Below are 19,278 nucleotides of genomic sequence, written 5' to 3'. Positions count from 1 at the left end.
TTAGTCTCTGTTAAATATCAATCTCATATTGTTTAAAAACCCCAACTTCTTTAATGTGCAACCCTAAATTCAGGGCAATTTTTTTTAACTACAGAACCAAAGTTAGGTTACTTATAATAATGAGCATTCAATATATAATAAATGAGGAATGAGAATTGAGAAGCTTTTAACAATTGAGAGTTCACTGATACGCCAGCTGTCATGACTCAATAACAAAATGGCTCCAACAGATCGCACTCTCTTGTACACAAAGCAGGGGCCTACAATGGCAATGCTTTCATCTTTAGTACCAGGGCAGCCCTTCATCAAATAATTCAATCAGTAGAGACATTATAACCACATGATAATTGAAGGATGACAATATACCTTGGCTTTTCTCAAATAAACATTAAAAAATAAAGAGATGAAATTCAGCATTGTAATCCATTGTCAGAGAGAGATCTATCAGGGGACCCCAGGGCCCTCACCCTTGAATAATTGCACCGCTCATAGCAATGATGATATATGTATATATTCACTTGTCTCAAGTTGCAGAAACTTACAGGGTTTAAAACACAAAGACAGCCTAAGAGAAATATATAAAACATGTTCCCATTTCTTGGGGATATTAAATTTTCCAGCAGAATTCATACAGATGGGTTTGGTCTGGAGTCGATGTCTCGATGTCTCGATGACCAAGAAACAACGAGAGTTTCCCGGAAAACAGTACATTATTGATGCAAATGATTAAGAACATACAGATTTGGATTAAACGTACTGTGAAGATCACCAAGTAATAAAATTCACTAGAACACATATATAAAAGAACCCAAACATGGTCCCATTTCAAATCTGATTCTTTTCACATTGCCAGGAGAACCAAAGGAATCTTCTCCGAATGGAAACCAAGACATAATCCAAAAATTTCCCCATCAATATCCATTTGTTGTGCAATTATCACCGCAACTGAAACAAGTAGAACGTGACAATTATTGCCCCTATTCACAATGTAGCATTGCACAAAATGTAAGTGCTTAAAATACAGATATCTCTTCACAAACAATAACTTGGTTGGCAGCATCAAATAATGGTTCGGATTGGGCAGGAAGTAACCTAGTGAGCGACAGGAGAGGAGATGGTGGAGACAATCAAGGCAAGGGCATAATTTACAAGCTGAATTAACAAAGCCATGATATATTTAAAGTATTTCATACAACTAGATTATTCAGTAGATCAAACAATCTACTGAAATCAATCAAGACCGGTATCATTGTAGCCCCCCATCCAAGTCCAAGATTATATCTTCCAGTATTTGAGTCCACATTTCTTAACATTACACTGAAATACTGAGCACTTATCTTTAAGACTCATACTGAATAAAGTTTTAAGTTTAAAATTCTCCAATGCTAGAAATGTAAAACATTTAACAGGGAAAAGAAACGGAGAAAAAAAATGAACTCAAAACATATGTCTATTCATTCATCAAGTGCTTTCCCAGGACATAAACGGGTACTTTAAATGAACAATATCGAATCATTTCATTGAACAGCCTTCAGGAAATAACAAAATTTGCTGAGTAAGCATTGTTCAAAATTTAAATAACATCTGAAGACCTCACACTTGAAATTCCTCAGATATCATGAAATATTTAAAAATAACTAGGCAAAGAACTTCATGACTCCTAGATTATGTCAGTTCCACAGTGGTCTCTCCAGATATGAAAGCATAGTTCTGAACCAATTTGTTGCACCATCCCATCATCAAATAAGCCTGTATAGTCTCCGTTTGGGAATTCATGGTTATGGAAGCTAAAATTAATTCAGTCTTAAGTTATTTATGATTTATTTTGCAGATGAAAGTAGTTGCAGATCCCTAGAAACTATTTCCTGCTGCAAGCTGGTGACATTTGATCCAGTAACCTCCATTGTCACTCCAATAAACTAAATTTGAACTCGAAATCAGATGGCTCTACCTAGATCATTTGCCCATATAAGAACAACCACCCACATTTTCAACTCGAACGAAAATCCTTGAAATCTCAACTTCCCTTGGTATGCCTCAACAACTTCAGGAAGTTTGTGGCGATACTTCTCCACAAACTTCTCCAAGAACATCTTTTAATTAATTCTGAACATGTTAACAAGGCTTACATCTCCTTTTATCAAATTCTTCAAAATCAAAAGTTGCAAAACTAGACACCTTAGTTCAACAATCTTCTCCGAGCTTAACATTAGCAGATTTGGATCCTTGCAAATAAAAGAAGGCTTCATGCTCAATTCGTTAATAAGAAACCCATCAACTTTCTTATTTTCTCCACAGAAACAGGCATACGGATAGGTTGCTTTTAAATGCAGAACAAACACCATCCTTTGTCAAACCAAAACTCATATAAACTTCCAACTTCTATTCCCAAAGTTCTTTACCCATTACTGCCATAGAACGAATGGCTAAAAGAAATAGCAATTTTGATATATTATATAAAGATTAAAAATATAAAACAAAAATATAAATATAAAAGTAAAACAATAATAAAGCAATGTCACAAGAGCTGCAACAGCCGCAACCTCCTCAATTATAGAAGTAGACACAAATTCCTTAAGCTCAAAACACAGCCGCTCGTACACAGGACATTGCACAACATCAGAACTCGTACTCCTTCCTGAATGGCAGCCCGCCCACACAGGCTCTTGCTTGTTTCTAATTTTATATTATTATTTTGAAACAGATTAGTCAATTTTGGTTGTCAATAGGTCAAGCCCAATCTATTCAGATACAATTATTCGATGCTCTATAATATTTTTTTATGAAACCAATTGGTCAATATTTGGTTGTTAAGGTGTCAAGCTCAATCAAATTGGCATAATAATAATAATAATAATAATTTATCATCGTCATCATCTTTGTTTATTAATTATTAATAAGATAATGACAACTTTCATATGTTCTGAAACTTTTTCCTTGTAGACGTAAGCAAATCCGTCTAGTAATGCTGGAGAAGGGGATACCTATGCACCTTCTACTGCTCAAAATAATTGATAGTACTACAAGTACACACATTGGCAAGAGAAAAGGTGGGAAAGTTTCAGAACTATGGCAATGTTACACAAAATTCGAGAATGATACTAAATGTAAGTGTAAGTACTATTTTAAAGTATATGCGTATCATTCTAGACTTATCGAGACTCATACTTTATGGAATCACTTGCTAGTGCGCACAATCTATGCTAACAGAAAAGTTGATTTGAAAAAACCAAAAACAAAAAAAAAAAACCTTAGTGTCGGTGGATAATATAATTGGTGGTAGCGGAAGTCTTGTGGCTTTGTCTTGTAGGAAAGAGGAACTTAAAAAAGCATGCATTGAGATGATAATGATTGATGAATTGTCTCTTAGTTTTGTTGAGAAAGAAGAGTTTCAAAACTAACGAGCAAAGTTTGTACACAAAACTTGATACTTTTTTTAGGAGAATTGCTACTAGATATGTGTATTAATTGTACTTGAAAATTGTGTTTGCCTCTAATATATATAGAATTAGAATTTTGTATAACAACTGATTGTTGGACTTTAATATATAAAATTTGAACTACATGGTTATTACAACCCATTTTATTAATGATAAGTGGCAACTTCATAAAATGATTATAAAACTTTTGCCAGATCGGTAATCATAAGGGGATAAAATTGAAAAATTGATTGAATCTTGCTTGCTTGAATTGGGTATTGATAGGGTGTTTATAAATATTGTCGAAAATGCAAATTCAAATGATTTGACTATTTTTATTTTAAAAAGAGGTTGAGTAATTGGGATAGGCTTGTGTTCAATGATGATTGTCTTCATGTTAGATGTTGTGCACACATTATAAAATTGATTGTGACTAAAGGGGTTAAAAGAGATGAATAACTCTGATTCTAACATTCATTATGCTAAGAAATATTTAATATCATCACCTTCTAAATTAATAAGATTTAGAAAATATGTTGAGCATGAAAAACTTGATTCTATACATATTTTGTTGTGATGGATGTGCCTACTTAGTGGAATTCCACCTATTCGATATAAAAGAGTGCTCTTGAATGCTTTTGAATGATTGGAGAATGATGATGGATTTTATAAATCTTATTTTGAAGAGAAAAAGGGTGGAAAGAAAGGATTAGGCCACTTGAACTCTGAGATTGGGCGAATGCAAGTGTGTTGAATAATTTTTTGGAGAATTTTTATAAAATAACAAAAAAGTTGAGTGCTTCTTTGCCTGTTACATCACATTTATATTTTCATGAGATGCATTTTATATTTTTATTGAGTCAAAGTTAAAAGAATTGATACTAAGTGAAGATTCTCATGCGAGTGCAATGGCCAAGAAGATAAAAGAGAAGTATAGTAAATATTGGGGTTCCCTTGAAACACTAAATAAGTCGTTAATTATTGTTGTTGTGCTTGATCCATGTTGCAAATTGACTTTTGTGAAATTTTGTTTTGAAGGGTTGTATGATGAAAAAGTCATGTGTGAATTAGTAAAAATGATTAAGGATTTATTGTCATCATTGTATGATTTTACATAAATAATGATGCTAGAAGTGATAGTAATAGCCAAAGCCAATCCTCTATTGTTTTCATTTTGTCACCAGAGTTGGAGAAAAAGAAGTGACAATATCGATTATAGATTAGCTAAGGTAGTAAAGCTTTTAAAATGGAAAAAGAAGAAATTGGAGGAGGATGGTGCTAGGATGGTGTTGAGTTTAAAAATGAAGTGGATAAATATTCATTAGATGACCGTGAAACTTTTTTTGATGATTCATTTGATTTATTGAATTAGTGGAAGCTAAATGGTAGGAAGTATAAAATCTTGTTTTATGTTGTCAAAGACATTCCCAATATCTATAGTTGCTTATGAGTCTGCATTAACTGCAGTAGGGCGTATTCTCTGATCCATTTTGAGCTGCTTTGAGTCCAAAAATGGTGGAGAGCTTGAAATGTGGGCAAAATTAGCTTCATTATGGAGAAGAGAATATATGAAATTTAGTAAATTAATTAGGTTAGATAAATATATGTATTTGTTATAACATATATACCTAATATTTTCATTTTGATTGCTTTGTAGAGTCATTGTTGGCATCGGAATTTGATACCATTAATCTAGACTAATCTTTATCAAACTCCTACTGATTGCTATTGTTTAGACTTTAGTGTTTTGTGTTAAATAAGACTTTGAATTTATTATTTGTTTTTGTCTTCATTAATTGTGAACTAATAATTTGATTGTTAGACTCTAAAATGTTGTATATTTTTTATATGATGTTCATATTTGTGTGTGTGTGTGTGTGTTTTTAGTTTTTTCTAATTAATTAATTTATTTTTATAATTTTTTTTAATTTTAAACAATTTTAAATTAGACTACGAAGACGAACCTTTGTCCAAAACCCAACCCAATATGTGGTTCTGCGGGTTCGATTGGGTTAGAATTTTTTCAATCCTCCTAACCTGACCTATGCCCACCCGTAACTGTAACGCAATTTTTTGAGGTATATATTTTCTCGGAGAATTGCCGGAAATGAAAAACTGATGCATCATAAAACATTTACATCTGCGTGAAAGCTTTATGATTGGCCCGCCGTATATAGCCAAAGTATTTTTGGTTGGGTTGTTCAAGCAATCTAGCCCAATTTGGGGATGACGATCTAATCAATCCAAGTTGGATATCCCCATCCAAGATATTATGGATCAAAGGCATGAATACTTTAAAAATTATCTATAGATATGGATAATTACATATTTGCACATGAATCAATAACTTTCATAACCTACTGGATATTTATTTATCATCCCTAAGCCCAAATCCTGACAGTAGTACTGTGGGACAGAATTTTGGATTGAAGTCGTTTTTTAAATCAACAATTCCAATTCAATTTTGTTCTAATAAGAAAGGACATGCAAATCGATAGGTACGTAAGGTGGGGCTAATTGGTGTGTGTATTTCGAAAGACAATTGTGGCCGACTCAATGAATACAGCCATCACCAAAATGGCAAAATGTTACAAAAATACAGCCATTGGCTGAAGGAAATATAGAAGCACCGAGTGGCTAACTGACGATGACCGTCAGTTATGCCTATAATTAACAAAAGACAAATTTATTCATTTCTTATTTATTGAATGAAAATTTAATAAAACACTTAAAATATATTCTTCTTTTAACAACTCTTTTACACCTACTCCATTTCATAATTTATATTTATATTTTAATTTAATCAATAATTTCTTTGTTTATTTTGAGAAAATTATAAGAGTTTAAATTTATGGAGACATGAAGTATATAAAGAAGAAAATAAATTAAGATTTTAGAGTTTGTACGTATTTTATAAATGAAAATTTTCAAAATATATTTTGTTAGAAAATTTTTATTGGAAGATGGTTAATTTAAGTATATTGAGTATTTATTTTATATATTTAACTGGTGGTATTTTAAGGGGGAAAAAATTTCAAATGGGGTGTTGTAAAGGTTTAAAAGAGGTTAAAAGATTTAACAAGGGTCAGGGGCCTATTTTGTACAAATGGGCAAAAGGTAGGGTAATTTTGCACTTTAAAAAATATATTTTGAGTGCTCTAATATTATAGACACTCACTCGTTAAATAAAAAATATAAACTATAACTCAGTACACTGACTCAAAATAAATCCCAAACATATCCTTAACAATTCTCTCTCCTTTTGTATTTTTCCCTTTTGCACACCATGGCATCAATAACTTGAAAACTCCCCCTGGAAGACTGCTAACACCATTCACCGGTTTAAAAACTTTCTTTATTATGCCAATAACTTGCTCTTTCTCTCACTCATATCACCCATTGTTCGCTTTGCCTTTTTTTTTTTTTTTTCCTCCGCACCCCCAACTTTTTCCTTTGGGGTTTATTACCTACTGTATTAATAGAAACTCTTATTCTCATAAAATTTGTCATCTACAATTCGCTGTAATTTTGCATTACTTCTTGCACTTACTCTCTCATCAATACAATTTCTGTTTCTCACCCATGAAAGATCAAAAGATTAAAGGAAAAAAAAAAATTACAGAGTAGATTAGGAGCATCAGGATGATGGTTCCCACAAGCAACAAGAGAAGAGACGGTGGCCAAGGTAAGAAGGAAGCTCATCTGCCGCTGAGTTGGTTGATAGTGCTATTGCACCTTGATGTACAGCCACCCTGATGAACCAGTGTACAGATGTTTGAAGTTCTCATGCACATTCTTAGGCAACGCACAGAAATGACCCAACTGGCTGATGACTTCCAGTTGAACCCACAATTAACAAGCCATTTCCCTGAGAGTAGAGTTATCCTCTTAGGATTTTTGAATTGATTTACCAATCAAAAGAAATAATTCAAGAGAAACCGTGCAGAGGTGAAATTCTGAAGAGAAACCTTCAGCTTCACTTGGGAAAGGGAATAAAAAAAAGGCAACCTAATTCTCCTGGGCAAAAAAGAAAAAACAAGGATTTAAGAGAGAAGAAACAAACTCGAAACTTAACTGTGTGTTCATCTAGCGCTATTCAAGAAGATCAACATATTTGCAAAATAAACAAAAACAAAATCACTATAACAACAACTTGAGTAAAAACAACAAAATGCTGCAAGAGTGTTGAATCAAATCTGAAGAGCCTCATGGCTGAACTTCCTCAAATGCAGTGGCACATGGAAAGAGAAATAGGCAAAAGATTTTATTGATTCATCAGGTTATTCTCAAATTCAAGTAAGGCATACATTTTTCAGTTTTAGATTTGTTTTCATTAAACATAATGAATACAATGCAGGCTAAGCATGATGTATAATGCAGATAAAAGTCGCTGAATCCTTTTAGTGACCATTCATTATTTGCTTTCTGGTGACACAAGAAAATGAACAAAAAGCAAGTTGTCCTGGTAACCTATATTTAACGACCTAAAACTGAACTCAAAAGTGATTTACCTTGGTCATTTGAGAAATCCTTGAAATTTTATCTTGCCTTGGTGTGCCTTAACAACTTTAGGAACCTTATGCTCATATTTTTTCACAATCCTTTCTATAAACTGTTTTTCAGTCATTTTGAACATATATGTAAGGCTAAAATCTTCCGTTATCACCTTGTTTGACATCAAAAGTTGCAGAACAGAGCACCTTGGCAAAATCCTCTTCTCCAAGCTAAAAAGTAAGAGATATGGGTGCTTGGAAATAATTAAAGGCTCCATGCTCAATTTGTTCACATAGCAATCCATCAACTTGCTTATCTTCTGCTCAGATACGATCATAAACATAGGTTGCCTTCTAAATGCTGAATAAACTTCATCCTTAGTCAAACCAAAATTCATATAAGCTTCCAACTTTTTCTCCCAAAGTGCTTTACTCATTACAGCCATAGAACGGATGGCTAATACAAATAGCAGATTAGTTGGGTCAAAACCCAATTTCTTAACTTCGTCAATGATCTTATTAAGACGAGCAGTACTTTGAAGCAGTGTCCTTGGTTGAATTAACATCAATTTCACAACTAATGATTTTGGTACACCATGATTTACCAAGATTGCTATGTTAGGCTCAAGCACTTTTTCAATATCGTATTCAAGTACGAGACAGCCAGCCCTTATTGCTTTTAGGACATTCTCATCAGTGTCAAGAACACGCCTAAGGATCTCAATACAAGGAATGATGTGATTTTCCAGACTCCTCTCTAAAATATATGGCTGTGAAGACAAAAATTTTGCCATTTGAAGCTCTGCAAAGCCCAGGGACTTGAAAAATTCCAACTTTGGCTTCATACATTTTTTGAGATTGTACACATAGAATTTAGGACGTTTCACGGTGATACTTTTAATCTGGCTGTCACTAAAACCATTAGTCCTAAAGAACTCAACTGTAGCATATGCATCACTTTCAAGAACCCTGTGTTCTTTATTCAGCATTTCAGCTAGATTAGCACCAGTAATCCCCAAGGACTTGAACAACTTCAAATTGGGCTCAAGGGTATCGCCCAAATCACCCGAAGGGCGTTTTGTAACGAAGTTGTTGATTTGGGACCGAGTCAATCCATGGGTTCTCAGTAACTTCAAAACTGAGTCAATCTTGTCGGTGGTGTCAACACGAAGCTTCTCGGAAGCTGAAACGGCTGATTCTAATGAAAACCCACATGATTTTTGGAGGTCAGAGACAGTGAGAGGTTGTGTGCAAGTGATTTTATCAAGTTCTGTAACGGGTCTGTGAGAAAATGCCGAAAACGAGTTACCATAGCCAAGTGGTGAAGCTATTGGCTTAACATTTAACAATTCTGGGCGAATCAAGCGAATCATTGTAACAGAAGCAAAGAGTTACTAATTATATAAAGAATAATTACCCGTTTACTGATGATTGTGACAGTGAATGTAGTTGAAGCAATGTCTTCTTTTCTCCCTCGTCTCTGCTCTTATTTCAAAATTTTGTGCGTGCTGCGGCTGCCTACAAGAATTGCTTGAATCTGTGAAGTAAAACATATTGACGATGGGAGGTTTAGGCCGAGGGAGCCCAACTCCATTTTTTTGGGCCATTCAATTTGGGCTCTAAGGCCCTTTTATGCTGGGGTTTAGCACTTTAGCTTCATATTTGATATGAATAATTTAGTAGTTATGAATACTTATTCAATCGTTTTTTTTTTTACTTATTTTTATTGTTTGATTTTATTTTGAGAAGATATTTTAAAGATTACATAAGTTATTTTATATTTATTAGTAAAAATTTAAATTTTAGATTTTTATTAGAGGTTGGAGGATTTTTTTCAAAAATGATAAATTGTCTAAAATGTTCATTATATATTTTATTCTTTGCAGGACATAATTTTAAAAGTTTATCTATCATATTAATTTTTCAATTAGTAATAAAATTTTTGATTGAAAACTAAATAATTAAATTTTATTAGTAAAAAAATTACTTACAAAACTATATTTGAATAAGATTTATTTGAAAATTTGTATAAAATTAAAAATATTTATGTGAGAAATATAACCTTTTTTTTTCCAACCATGATTAGGGTTTAAAAAACTCGGCTATGACTTAAGAAGTATAACATTATTCTCAAGTAGTATAAGATTATTCAAAACTAACTCGATCACAACTTAATTTTAGTTGTTTGAGGCGACATTAACGTTTTGCTTTGAACTAATTTTCTTTTGATCACCAATGAACATTTGAAACTTAATAAGTTTTTTCACCATTCATCTATTTTTTTAACACTAAAAAAAATTTATAAAAAATGAAGTACACATTTGCCACATTGAAATTAACCTATAACTAATAATTTGTTTGCATAAAAAATACTTTTGAACTCTACATATCAAACAGTCCGTTGGATAGCAATTCCTGAATGTTTTGAACCTATAAACAAACACGCACACAAAAAAAAAAAAAAGAAAAAAAAATTACATTTGCTAGGAGCACTTTAATGTATATATAACAAATGAGTAATAATACAGTCACAAACTCTTGTATAAACTGACGTGTCATTAATTCATTGGTTGAATGAAAATATAAAATAAAAAAATAAACCATGTAGGCCAAGTAATATTTAATTCAATCAATTTTATCGTGCTATATCAGTTTGTACGAAAGAAGTTTGTACAAGAGTTTGTGGTTATATCATTATTCTTGACAAATTACACAACAAAGTAAATATATAAATTATTAAAAAAAATTAAAATATATTTTTAAATCTAAACTTGTGCTAAACTAGAACTAAAACCCTAGCCCTTAAAATTTGGGCTGAAATGTGGGTGAATACGGGTCAACCCGTTTTAGAGCACAGCAAAACAAGCTATAAAAATTCTAATACCTTAAAACCCTAAATCTGCTCTGAATCTCGCTCTCCCGCTACACCTCTAAAGAAAGAAAAAGGGAGGCTTTCACTCAGCGGGACCGGGTAGCTGCAACACCTGGCGAATATATTGCTTCTGTGTTCGTCATTCGTTTGTGCGTTTCATATTTCGAGCCGCTTCAATGGCTCTGTATTTGTTGTACGAGACGGCTTCTGGTTACTCTCTGTTTTTGGCTCATGGTCTCGACCAAATCGGGCAAAACACTGAGGCTGTTCGAAGCTCCATTTCCGATATGAACCGCTTCGGTAAAGTCGTTCAGCTCACGGCCTTTCACCCATTCGAGTCCGCTCTCGATGCTCTTAATCAGTGCAACTCTGTTTCTGAAGGTGACTTTGCTCAGCACCTCCTAGATTCAATATCTCTCTTTTAGTTGAGTGACATGCCTTATTCATGCTCATTCTGTTTCATCACCTGTTTAAATTAATGTTAGCGGATGTTCCATTTATTGTATTAGGTTAATAGAATACACTGTTTGTTGGCATGTTTCGTTTTCCACTTCACAAGGCATTCTTTTGAGGTTGTTGCTGCATGTCTCTTTATGCTCAAGTTTCACTGAAACTGTTTCAGTGGCTTGTTTTTGCTTTTGTTCAGTTCTTTTTGGCTTTTAGCTTCTAATATTTGGTTGCTGAGGTAGATCTAGTACGCCAGTTAAATTGCTTTTTCTTGTGCAAAGTATGAGTTTATCTGGCCTGGTTTATGTTGTGTTCGTTTGCATGTGGTTAAAACTAAAAAATTCACTAGATGAAGATTTTCATGCAGCACATGTTTCTCCGATTTTGTTTTAGTTTTAACCAAAGTTATCTATTTTGATTTTCTCAAAGTTATCTAAATGTTATACTCAGTTTGATTCAACTTGTGTGTTCAACCTTGGCCTAGCATAGCATCTAACGGTGTGGGTTTGCAGGGCTTATGACCAATGAATTGAGGAACTTTTTGGAGCTTAATCTCCCAAAAGTTAAGGAAGGAAAGAAGGCAAAATTTAGTTTGGGAGTATCCGAGCCTAAGATTGGGTCCCATATATTTGAGGAGACTAAGATTCCTTGTCAAAGCAATGAGTTTGTTCTTGAACTTCTTCGTGGTGTGCGTCTGCATTTTGATAGGTTCATTAAGGACTTAAAGGTTTGCCTTTCCCCTTCTATGTACTTTTCTTTGTTAATTTTTGAAGGAATGACGGTGGTTTTCTCATAAAGATACTGTCTATCTATCTCTCAACTTTCATAGCCTGGTGACTTAGAAAAAGCTCAGCTTGGTTTGGGGCACAGTTACAGCAGAGCAAAGGTGAAATTCAATGTCAACCGAGTTGACAATATGGTTATTCAAGCAATTTTTCTTCTGGATACTCTTGACAAGGATATCAATTCCTTCTCCATGCGTGTGAGGTTTGTTACGACCATCCCTAATTATTATTTTAATTCAAAGTTATATGCCTTGAAAAATAAAGTTAATCTATCATTATCTATGGAAACAAAATTGTAGGCTTTCTCTTGTAATTTAACCTTGTCAACTTTATCTATTAACTTTAAAGAATTTGGAGTTTGGAGTTTGCTGTTGTATAAAAAAGATGCTGGTTTTTCAATTTTCCTTACTGAAAACTTGTTCTCTGTTTTATAACTTCCTGCAGGGAGTGGTACTCATGGCATTTCCCTGAATTAGTCAAGATTGTCAATGACAACTATCTCTATGCCCGAGTTGTAAAACTTATAGAGGACAAGTCAAAGTTGACTGATGACATGGTCCCGGCTTTAACAGACATACTTGGGGATGAAGACAAGGCCAAGGAGATTGTGGAGGCTGGCAAAGCATCAATGGGTAATTTAACTTTTTCATATTGCATGTCAAAGTTAAAATACTCTTGTGATATTGCATGTCAAACTTAGCATTTTTAGCTTTCACTTTTTTCCCCGCTTGCAGGACAGGATTTGTCTGCAGTTGACTTAGTTAATGTCCAGATGTTTGCTCAAAGGGTGATGGACCTCTCTGAGTACAGGAAGAAACTTTATGAGTATCTGGTTACTAAAATGAATGATATTGCACCCAATTTGGCCTCCTTGATTGGTGAAGTTGTTGGGGCTCGGTTGATTTCTCATGCTGGTAGTCTCACAAATCTGGCTAAGTGTCCATCTTCTACCCTTCAGATCCTTGGTGCTGAGAAAGCACTCTTCAGGTGTTTTACTCTATCAATTGGGTTGCTTGTAAATTTTTGTGAAAATTAGAATTGGAATTGAAATGGCTTTGAATTTCAAGAACCTATTTCCAGTTGATTTTTCATTTTCAAAAGCTATTATTTATACTGTTACTTTGATTGTGAGCTGATGTATTTGCTATTAAGAGATTTCCTAATTGCTTTTAAGTTCTCATATGATTCATGAAATTTTGTTTTCAGAGCATTAAAAACTCGAGGAAACACACCAAAGTATGGTCTGATTTTCCACTCATCTTTCATTGGTCGAGCTTCTGCCCGGAACAAGGGCCGTATGGCTCGATACCTTGCAAACAAGTGTTCTATTGCATCTCGCATTGACTGTTTTGCAGGTAACTTCTGTTATTATGATAAATTATTCTGTCTAGTACTTCACTATTTTCCTTTTAAATTAACTTTGTTTCATCTTCTTTTGCTTCAGAAAAAAACACTACCATTTTTGGGGAGAAACTTCGTGAACAAGTTGAAGAGCGGCTGGACTTTTACGATAAGGGAGTTGCACCTCGTAAAAACATTGATGTGATGAAAGCTGCAATTGAAAGCACTGAAAACAATGGTGGGCATAGACTTAAAACTGTTCATTTTTCTTTCCTTACAAATTCAATTGAAATATACGGTTGGTCATTGAAAAGATGTACGGATGGGATACAGTCTGGATGCTTCATGCTTAGCTTCACATGCATTTGGCCTTCAAAAACATTCTGGCCCTTAGGCTTTGATCGGAAGGTTTTTAATTGTTGTTAGCATGCTGACTTTCTGCAATATTCTTTTCAGCTTCATGGTATTTAACTAATTATTTTAATGCAGTTATAACTACTTTCTCAAATGCAGATACAGAGATGAAAGAAGCAGCAACAGATACTTCGGGAAAGAAAAGCAAGAAAAAGAAATCGAAATCTGAGATTGCGGTGGATGGTGAACCTATGTCTGCGGATAAAGTTGCTGCTACAAATGGAGATGCTTCAGAGGAACCTAAATCCGAGAAAAGGAAGAAAAAGAAGGATAAGCGAAAATTAGATGAGGAGCCAGCAGAGGATTTGAATGGAGTCAGTGGTGTTGATGCTCATGAAGATGGAACAGCCAAGAAGAAGAAGAAGCAGAAGAAGACGGCCGAGGATAACGACGAGGATGTGCAAGCCAAAAGCGAGAAGAAAAAGAAAAAGAAGTCAAAAAGCGAAGATGGTGACGAGTAAAAGCCTGTTTTCAGTGTTGATATCTACTGCAATTTTTATGTTGGGTTTTGATGTCTACAAGATGTTAGTTGTAGAAATGGGATCATCTTTCTGTAGCCTGTAGGGAGCCCAGCAGAAATTGGGCTCTGTGCTTTGAGATGATTTGTCCAAATATTCAACTTCTATCTTAGTTTCTGTCTGTTTCCATCATCATGTTCCAGTTAGGTTTTTGATTGTAGTAGCAAAAACTGGTATTATCATGCCATCAAGTGAATTGCCTATGGCCTTTTTTGCACGCGTCTTTTGACATGCCAATTACCAGCCCACTTGACATGTTTCTAAGTTGCACTGGCAAACTCTTCGGTCGTCTTTTTTCATGTTTCTTAATTCTTAGGGTGACGCTATTTAAATTCATCAAGATAGTCATGATACCCATTTACTTAATGACCATACAAGAATATTAAAAATTTAAAAGTTTACTTAATAAATCTATTTCAATACCTAAAATTTCCTTAATTTATATTATCATAATTTGAGCCTTTTCTCCGTCTCTTTTTTCCACAATTTCTTGCCTTCTATCAGTCACTTTTTTTTTTAATCCAAAGTCTCCATTTTTACCTTTTTTTTCTTGAATTTTAAACGTAATTTATTTCAAAATGTGTGTAAGATTAAAGAAACAATAACTAATAAGATTGTTATTATGCTAAATATTCAAGTACTTCACAGTTTACCAATTTTGGCATGGACTTTCATTTTCATATGTAGAACTCCTAACCGAGGAGATAGCAATTTATTGTTGAATCAAAAGATATTTGAAGAAAAATTTGAATGAAATCGAGAGTCCTGTACGGCTGTACCAGCTAGAAACTTTTGGCCAAATTCAATTACTAAACAAATGCGGTGAATCTTTATATCAATAAGTGTAGATGAGGTAAGTGTAATAAATTTAAAGAAAGATGAGTCCCGTAAATTGGGGAAAAAAAAAATCCAAATTTGGTTTGGAGATGAGAGTGAATAATATACTTTTTTTTCATTTAATCATTTGTTTCTGTAATTTAACTAAGGACATTTTTGTAATAAAAAAATAATTAAAAAATGGATATAATGAATATTTTGATGAGTTGAAAGAATCTCACCTTAATTTTTATGATGCGTCAATACTCAAAATGAACTCCTTGACATCTATGCCATTAGTTAGAATCATGAGATTTATTGAGAAAAATAATAGGATTAATGTCACCTGGGTGACACATTTTTCAACAATTATAAAAAAGATGATACATGTCTTAAAGATAGGCGCTCAAGTGATTAAACATTGACTTTCTCTATTAACCGTAACGAAGCAAAGGCAAAATCAAAATAATTGATACAAAAAAAAAATTCAATATTTATAAAAAAAAGTGATAAATGTTTTAAAAATAAACACACAAGTAATGCTCCGTTAAATTCGTTAAAATTAACGGATTTGATATTAAAAATTAAATTGATGGTTTTGCCCCCCCATTAGTTGATTCATAATTTTAAATTTTTATACAGAAATAATTTTTATATGAAAGTTTATTTCAACAACACACCATTAGATTTGCAAAGAAAATGGAAGAAAGAAGAAGACTACTCCTCAGTGTCTCTCTCTGTCTTTTTTCTTTTTCCTTTTTCCTTTTACCTTCTTCTTCTTTGTCTTCTCTCTCTCTTTTTCCTTTTCCCCTATTCTTCTTCGTCTTCTTTGTTTCTTCTTCTCTGGTTCTTGTTCATCTTTTTCTCCTCCATTTCTAACGCTAAAAGTTATTTCTCTATAAAAAATTTTAAATCAGCTAATGAGGGACAAAATCATCGATTTAATTTTTAGTACCAAATTTGTTAATTTTAACAATAAACTTAATAAAGTACCACTTTGTACTTATTTTTAAAAGGTGATAAATATCGAAACAAGTGTCATTTAGGTGCCATCAACCCATATTTAAACAAAGTCACAGGGGTAAGAACATTATTTCATAATAAGGCAACCAATACTTGGCAAAAGTTAATGACTTGTCACTTACCTGCCTGATTTAAAAACATATTACCTTTTTGATAATAATTAAAAATATGTGACACCCTCCTGACATTAATCCAAAATAATATTATATATATTAGGGAATTGTTCAAAAACTCATTACTAAGTCAAGGGAAGAGAGCCACCTAATCTTGTTTTTTTACTGAATTAATTCATAGAATGAAGTGATAACTAGGAAAATTAAACCTAGTTATAAAATTTTCAGTACATTATTTTATTTGAGTCAAAATTTGCGTTTCTAGAATTTGCCTAAATAACAGATTCAATGTCAAAATCTAGCGTCTATAACACTTAAAATACCAAAAATAGTCACAAACTGTCAAGTCATTTAAGAGGGAACACGGGCCAAAGTCCAAGGACAGAACAGTCAAATGACAAATGCCGGTAAGACCAACCACACGCAGCTTGAGTTTGAAGCATTGGAAGGTCCGAAGGCTCTGAAGCAAGCACCTACCCTTTTTCATTCAAACGCAAAAATCAAATCAAAATCAGACTCTCTCTCTCTCTCTCTCTCTCTCTAATATCCGTCCAAAGAGGGAGGAAAACCCTAAACGGCACCGTTTGCAAAAATGGCGAGCAGTTCAGCGGCGAACCTGGAAGATGTGCCGTCGGTGGATCTCATGACTGAGCTCCTCCGTCGCATGAAGTGCGCCTCCAAGCCAGACAAGCGCCTCATTCTCGTTGGTATCTCTTACTTCTCTCCTTGTAATTCATGCAGATAATATTTCTCCGTTCCTTTTTTCTTCGAAACTTTCAGATCCGCAATTGAATTGTAGTTTCTGTCGAAAAGTTCGAATTTTGATTCTATCTATATGATTTAAAACCGAATTTTGATATTCCAAAAAACGAAAAAAAAAAACGAATTTTGGAAAGTTCAAATTCTGTTCGGTCGTGGTGGCTCGTAAGTTTTTTTTTTTTTCTCTCTTAATAGTTATTAAGTTAAACAGGAAGCTAACAAGCATTGTTACTTATTTAAGGTGTATAGAGTTTTGGTAGTTTACGAAGAGTACTGCTTGAGTTGGTATCCATGTCGGAAGGTCTACTTTGTGTTTCTGTTTAGTCGAAGAATACTATGGTTTCAATATGTGAATGACAGATTGAAATGAAACTGTAAACTCTGGCAGGCCTGTTTAGAGTGGGACTTGTTGCTCTTTTATTTTCTGTTTGCTGTATTTTAGTAACTTAGATTTTTCCCGCTAAAGTAATTAATGCAGTTGAATAACCAAAAGGGACAATTTTCTAATTCCTGGTGATTGAATGCAAATGTAGAGATGAGTTTGACTAATGATTCAAGTCATTAGTTAGATGTTTGTATCCATTAGATTATTGTCTGGTTGGCAGGCCCACCCGGATCAGGAAAGGGTACTCAATCGCCCATCATTAAAGATGAATATTGCTTGTGTCACTTGGCTACTGGTGATATGTTGAGAGCCGCTGTTGCTGCTAAAACTCCTCTTGGGATCAAGGCTAAGGAGGCTATGGACAAGGTCGGATTCTTTTATATTGTATGCCTCTTGTTAGTTGTTATGGTCAATAACGTGGTTCTTGTCTTTGATGCTAAGAGGATATTTTATAATGGTTTTGCAGGGAGAACTTGTTTCTGATGACTTGGTTGTTGGTATCATAGATGAAGCAATGAAGAAACCTTCTTGTCAGAAAGGTTTCATTCTTGACGGGTTTCCCAGAACTGAGGTCCAAGCTCAGAAGGTATCACCTTCTTCAACATGTCGATTAGCATCTAAATGTATTTGAGTGTGCATCTGTGTTTCAATGTTCAGTCAAGTTGTATGAGCTTCTAACTATGCTGTCAATTACCATCTATATGCAGCTGGACGAGATGCTTGAGAAGCAGGGAAAAAAAGTTGATAAGGTTCTCAACTTTGCTATTGATGATGCGGTTTTGGAAGAGAGGATTACTGGTCGCTGGATCCACCCTTCGAGTGGCAGGACCTACCACACAAAATTTGCACCTCCCAAGGTTCCTGGTGTTGACGATGTAAGTCAATGTAAATCATTCTCCCATAATTCGTCTGTTTTTCTAATCAATTGGTTGTATAGCTCAAGCACAAGTAATTTATAATGAAACTTGTTGATTTCATGGCAATTTGGTTCAAATGAATGTTGTTCATATATGTATCCCCCTAGTGGCTTCTATGATATTTTATTGACCAACGCTTGACTACTCTCCTCTTTTTAGGTAACTGGAGAACCTTTGATTCAACGTAAAGATGACACTGCAGCTGTTCTCAAGTCAAGGCTGGAAGCTTTCCACAAGCAAACTGAACCGGTATACTTTCTGTCTGCTTTGTTATTTTCCTTTTGGTATAATGTCTTATTATGTACCATAGTTAATGATTCAATTGTTGCTTTAATCCTTCTATGCTGCTTACCCATTAGATGCAGTTTACTTGAAATCATAAGCTGTTTCTGCTCACTATTACGTCAAAAGTTTTTGGTGGTTTTTGTGAAATCATAAATAGCAGTTACCTCTTCACTATTCCCGCATATAATTCCCCTAGGACCCTCACAGTTCAGTCCAACACATGTTTTTGTTGTGCCACTAGTTACTCTAACTAATTGTGCCCACTTTTTGAGATTTATTTATTTATCCTTTCCTTTTCTAATATACTTTCAGGTAATTGATTATTACTCCAAAAAGGGCATTGTTGCACAACTACATGCTGAGAAGCCTCCTCAAGAAGTTACATCTGAGGTGCAGAAAGCACTTTCCGCATGATGTGGGCTACAACTGAGGTTCATTATATGGTTCATTTAAATTTATCAGCAGATGAAACATCTGAGAACTTTCTTATTCTTTTTTTTTTGGCTCACGTGTACTTGATATACTGTTGAACATGCTGATCCATTGATGTCCGTTGCTATTTTGACTTCGGATATTGCGGCTGTCCTTTCTTGAGTTGATAAATAACTGATTTACCTTCAAATAAGAACATCACAGGTTTTAGAGTTAAATCTCAATTGCTTTATTTATTTCTGTCCCTCACCTTTTCTGT

At 34.0% G+C, this 19,278-nt stretch overlaps 3 protein-coding genes across 6 annotated transcripts; 2 read left to right on the top strand and 1 right to left on the bottom strand.

Moving 5' to 3' along the window:
• Positions 1-6,657: 6,657 nt before the first annotated feature.
• On the bottom strand, positions 6,658-9,447 carry LOC102611574 (transcription termination factor MTERF5, chloroplastic-like). 3 transcript variants are annotated; one of them, XR_008053594.1, is made up of 3 exons: positions 7,931-9,447; positions 7,388-7,436; positions 6,658-7,287 (listed from the first exon to the last, which is right to left on the bottom strand). XR_008053594.1 is itself a non-coding variant. In XM_015529675.3 (2 exons), exon 1 carries the CDS (start codon positions 9,283-9,285, stop codon positions 7,936-7,938), a length of 1,350 nt encoding a protein of 449 aa, XP_015385161.2. In that variant the 5' UTR covers positions 9,286-9,447; the 3' UTR covers positions 6,658-7,436; positions 7,931-7,935. The 3 variants fall into 3 exon arrangements, 2 of the variants coding, with proteins under 2 accessions (XP_015385161.2, XP_024955196.2); XM_015529675.3 differs by having other exon boundaries at positions 6,658-7,436; XM_025099428.2 differs by lacking the exon at positions 7,388-7,436.
• A 1,357-nt stretch (positions 9,448-10,804) lies between these two features.
• LOC102628911 (nucleolar protein 56-like) lies at positions 10,805-14,506 on the top strand. 2 transcript variants are annotated; one of them, XM_006476937.4, is made up of 8 exons: positions 10,805-11,165; positions 11,744-11,958; positions 12,061-12,218; positions 12,461-12,648; positions 12,751-13,003; positions 13,223-13,371; positions 13,461-13,595; positions 13,847-14,506. In XM_006476937.4, exons 1-8 carry the CDS (start codon positions 10,961-10,963, stop codon positions 14,230-14,232), a joined length of 1,689 nt encoding a protein of 562 aa, XP_006477000.2. In that variant the 5' UTR covers positions 10,805-10,960; the 3' UTR covers positions 14,233-14,506. The 2 variants fall into 2 exon arrangements, with proteins under 2 accessions (XP_006477000.2, XP_006477001.2); XM_006476938.4 differs by having other exon boundaries at positions 10,806-11,165; positions 13,871-14,506.
• A 2,136-nt stretch (positions 14,507-16,642) lies between these two features.
• On the top strand, positions 16,643-19,237 carry LOC102628633 (adenylate kinase 4). The gene is made up of 6 exons (XM_006476936.4): positions 16,643-16,948; positions 17,606-17,751; positions 17,852-17,971; positions 18,093-18,260; positions 18,462-18,551; positions 18,900-19,237. Exons 1-6 carry the CDS (start codon positions 16,834-16,836, stop codon positions 18,999-19,001), a joined length of 741 nt encoding a protein of 246 aa, XP_006476999.1. The 5' UTR covers positions 16,643-16,833; the 3' UTR covers positions 19,002-19,237.
• The last annotated feature ends 41 nt before the right edge of the window (positions 19,238-19,278 follow it).

The sequence above is a fragment of the Citrus sinensis genome, chromosome 3 (genome assembly GCF_022201045.2).
Source record: "Citrus sinensis cultivar Valencia sweet orange chromosome 3, DVS_A1.0, whole genome shotgun sequence".
Taxonomy (NCBI): Eukaryota; Viridiplantae; Streptophyta; class Magnoliopsida; order Sapindales; family Rutaceae; genus Citrus; species Citrus sinensis.
Note: the sequence above shows the minus strand (reverse complement) of the source record. Positions and strands in the feature narration are given on the sequence as shown.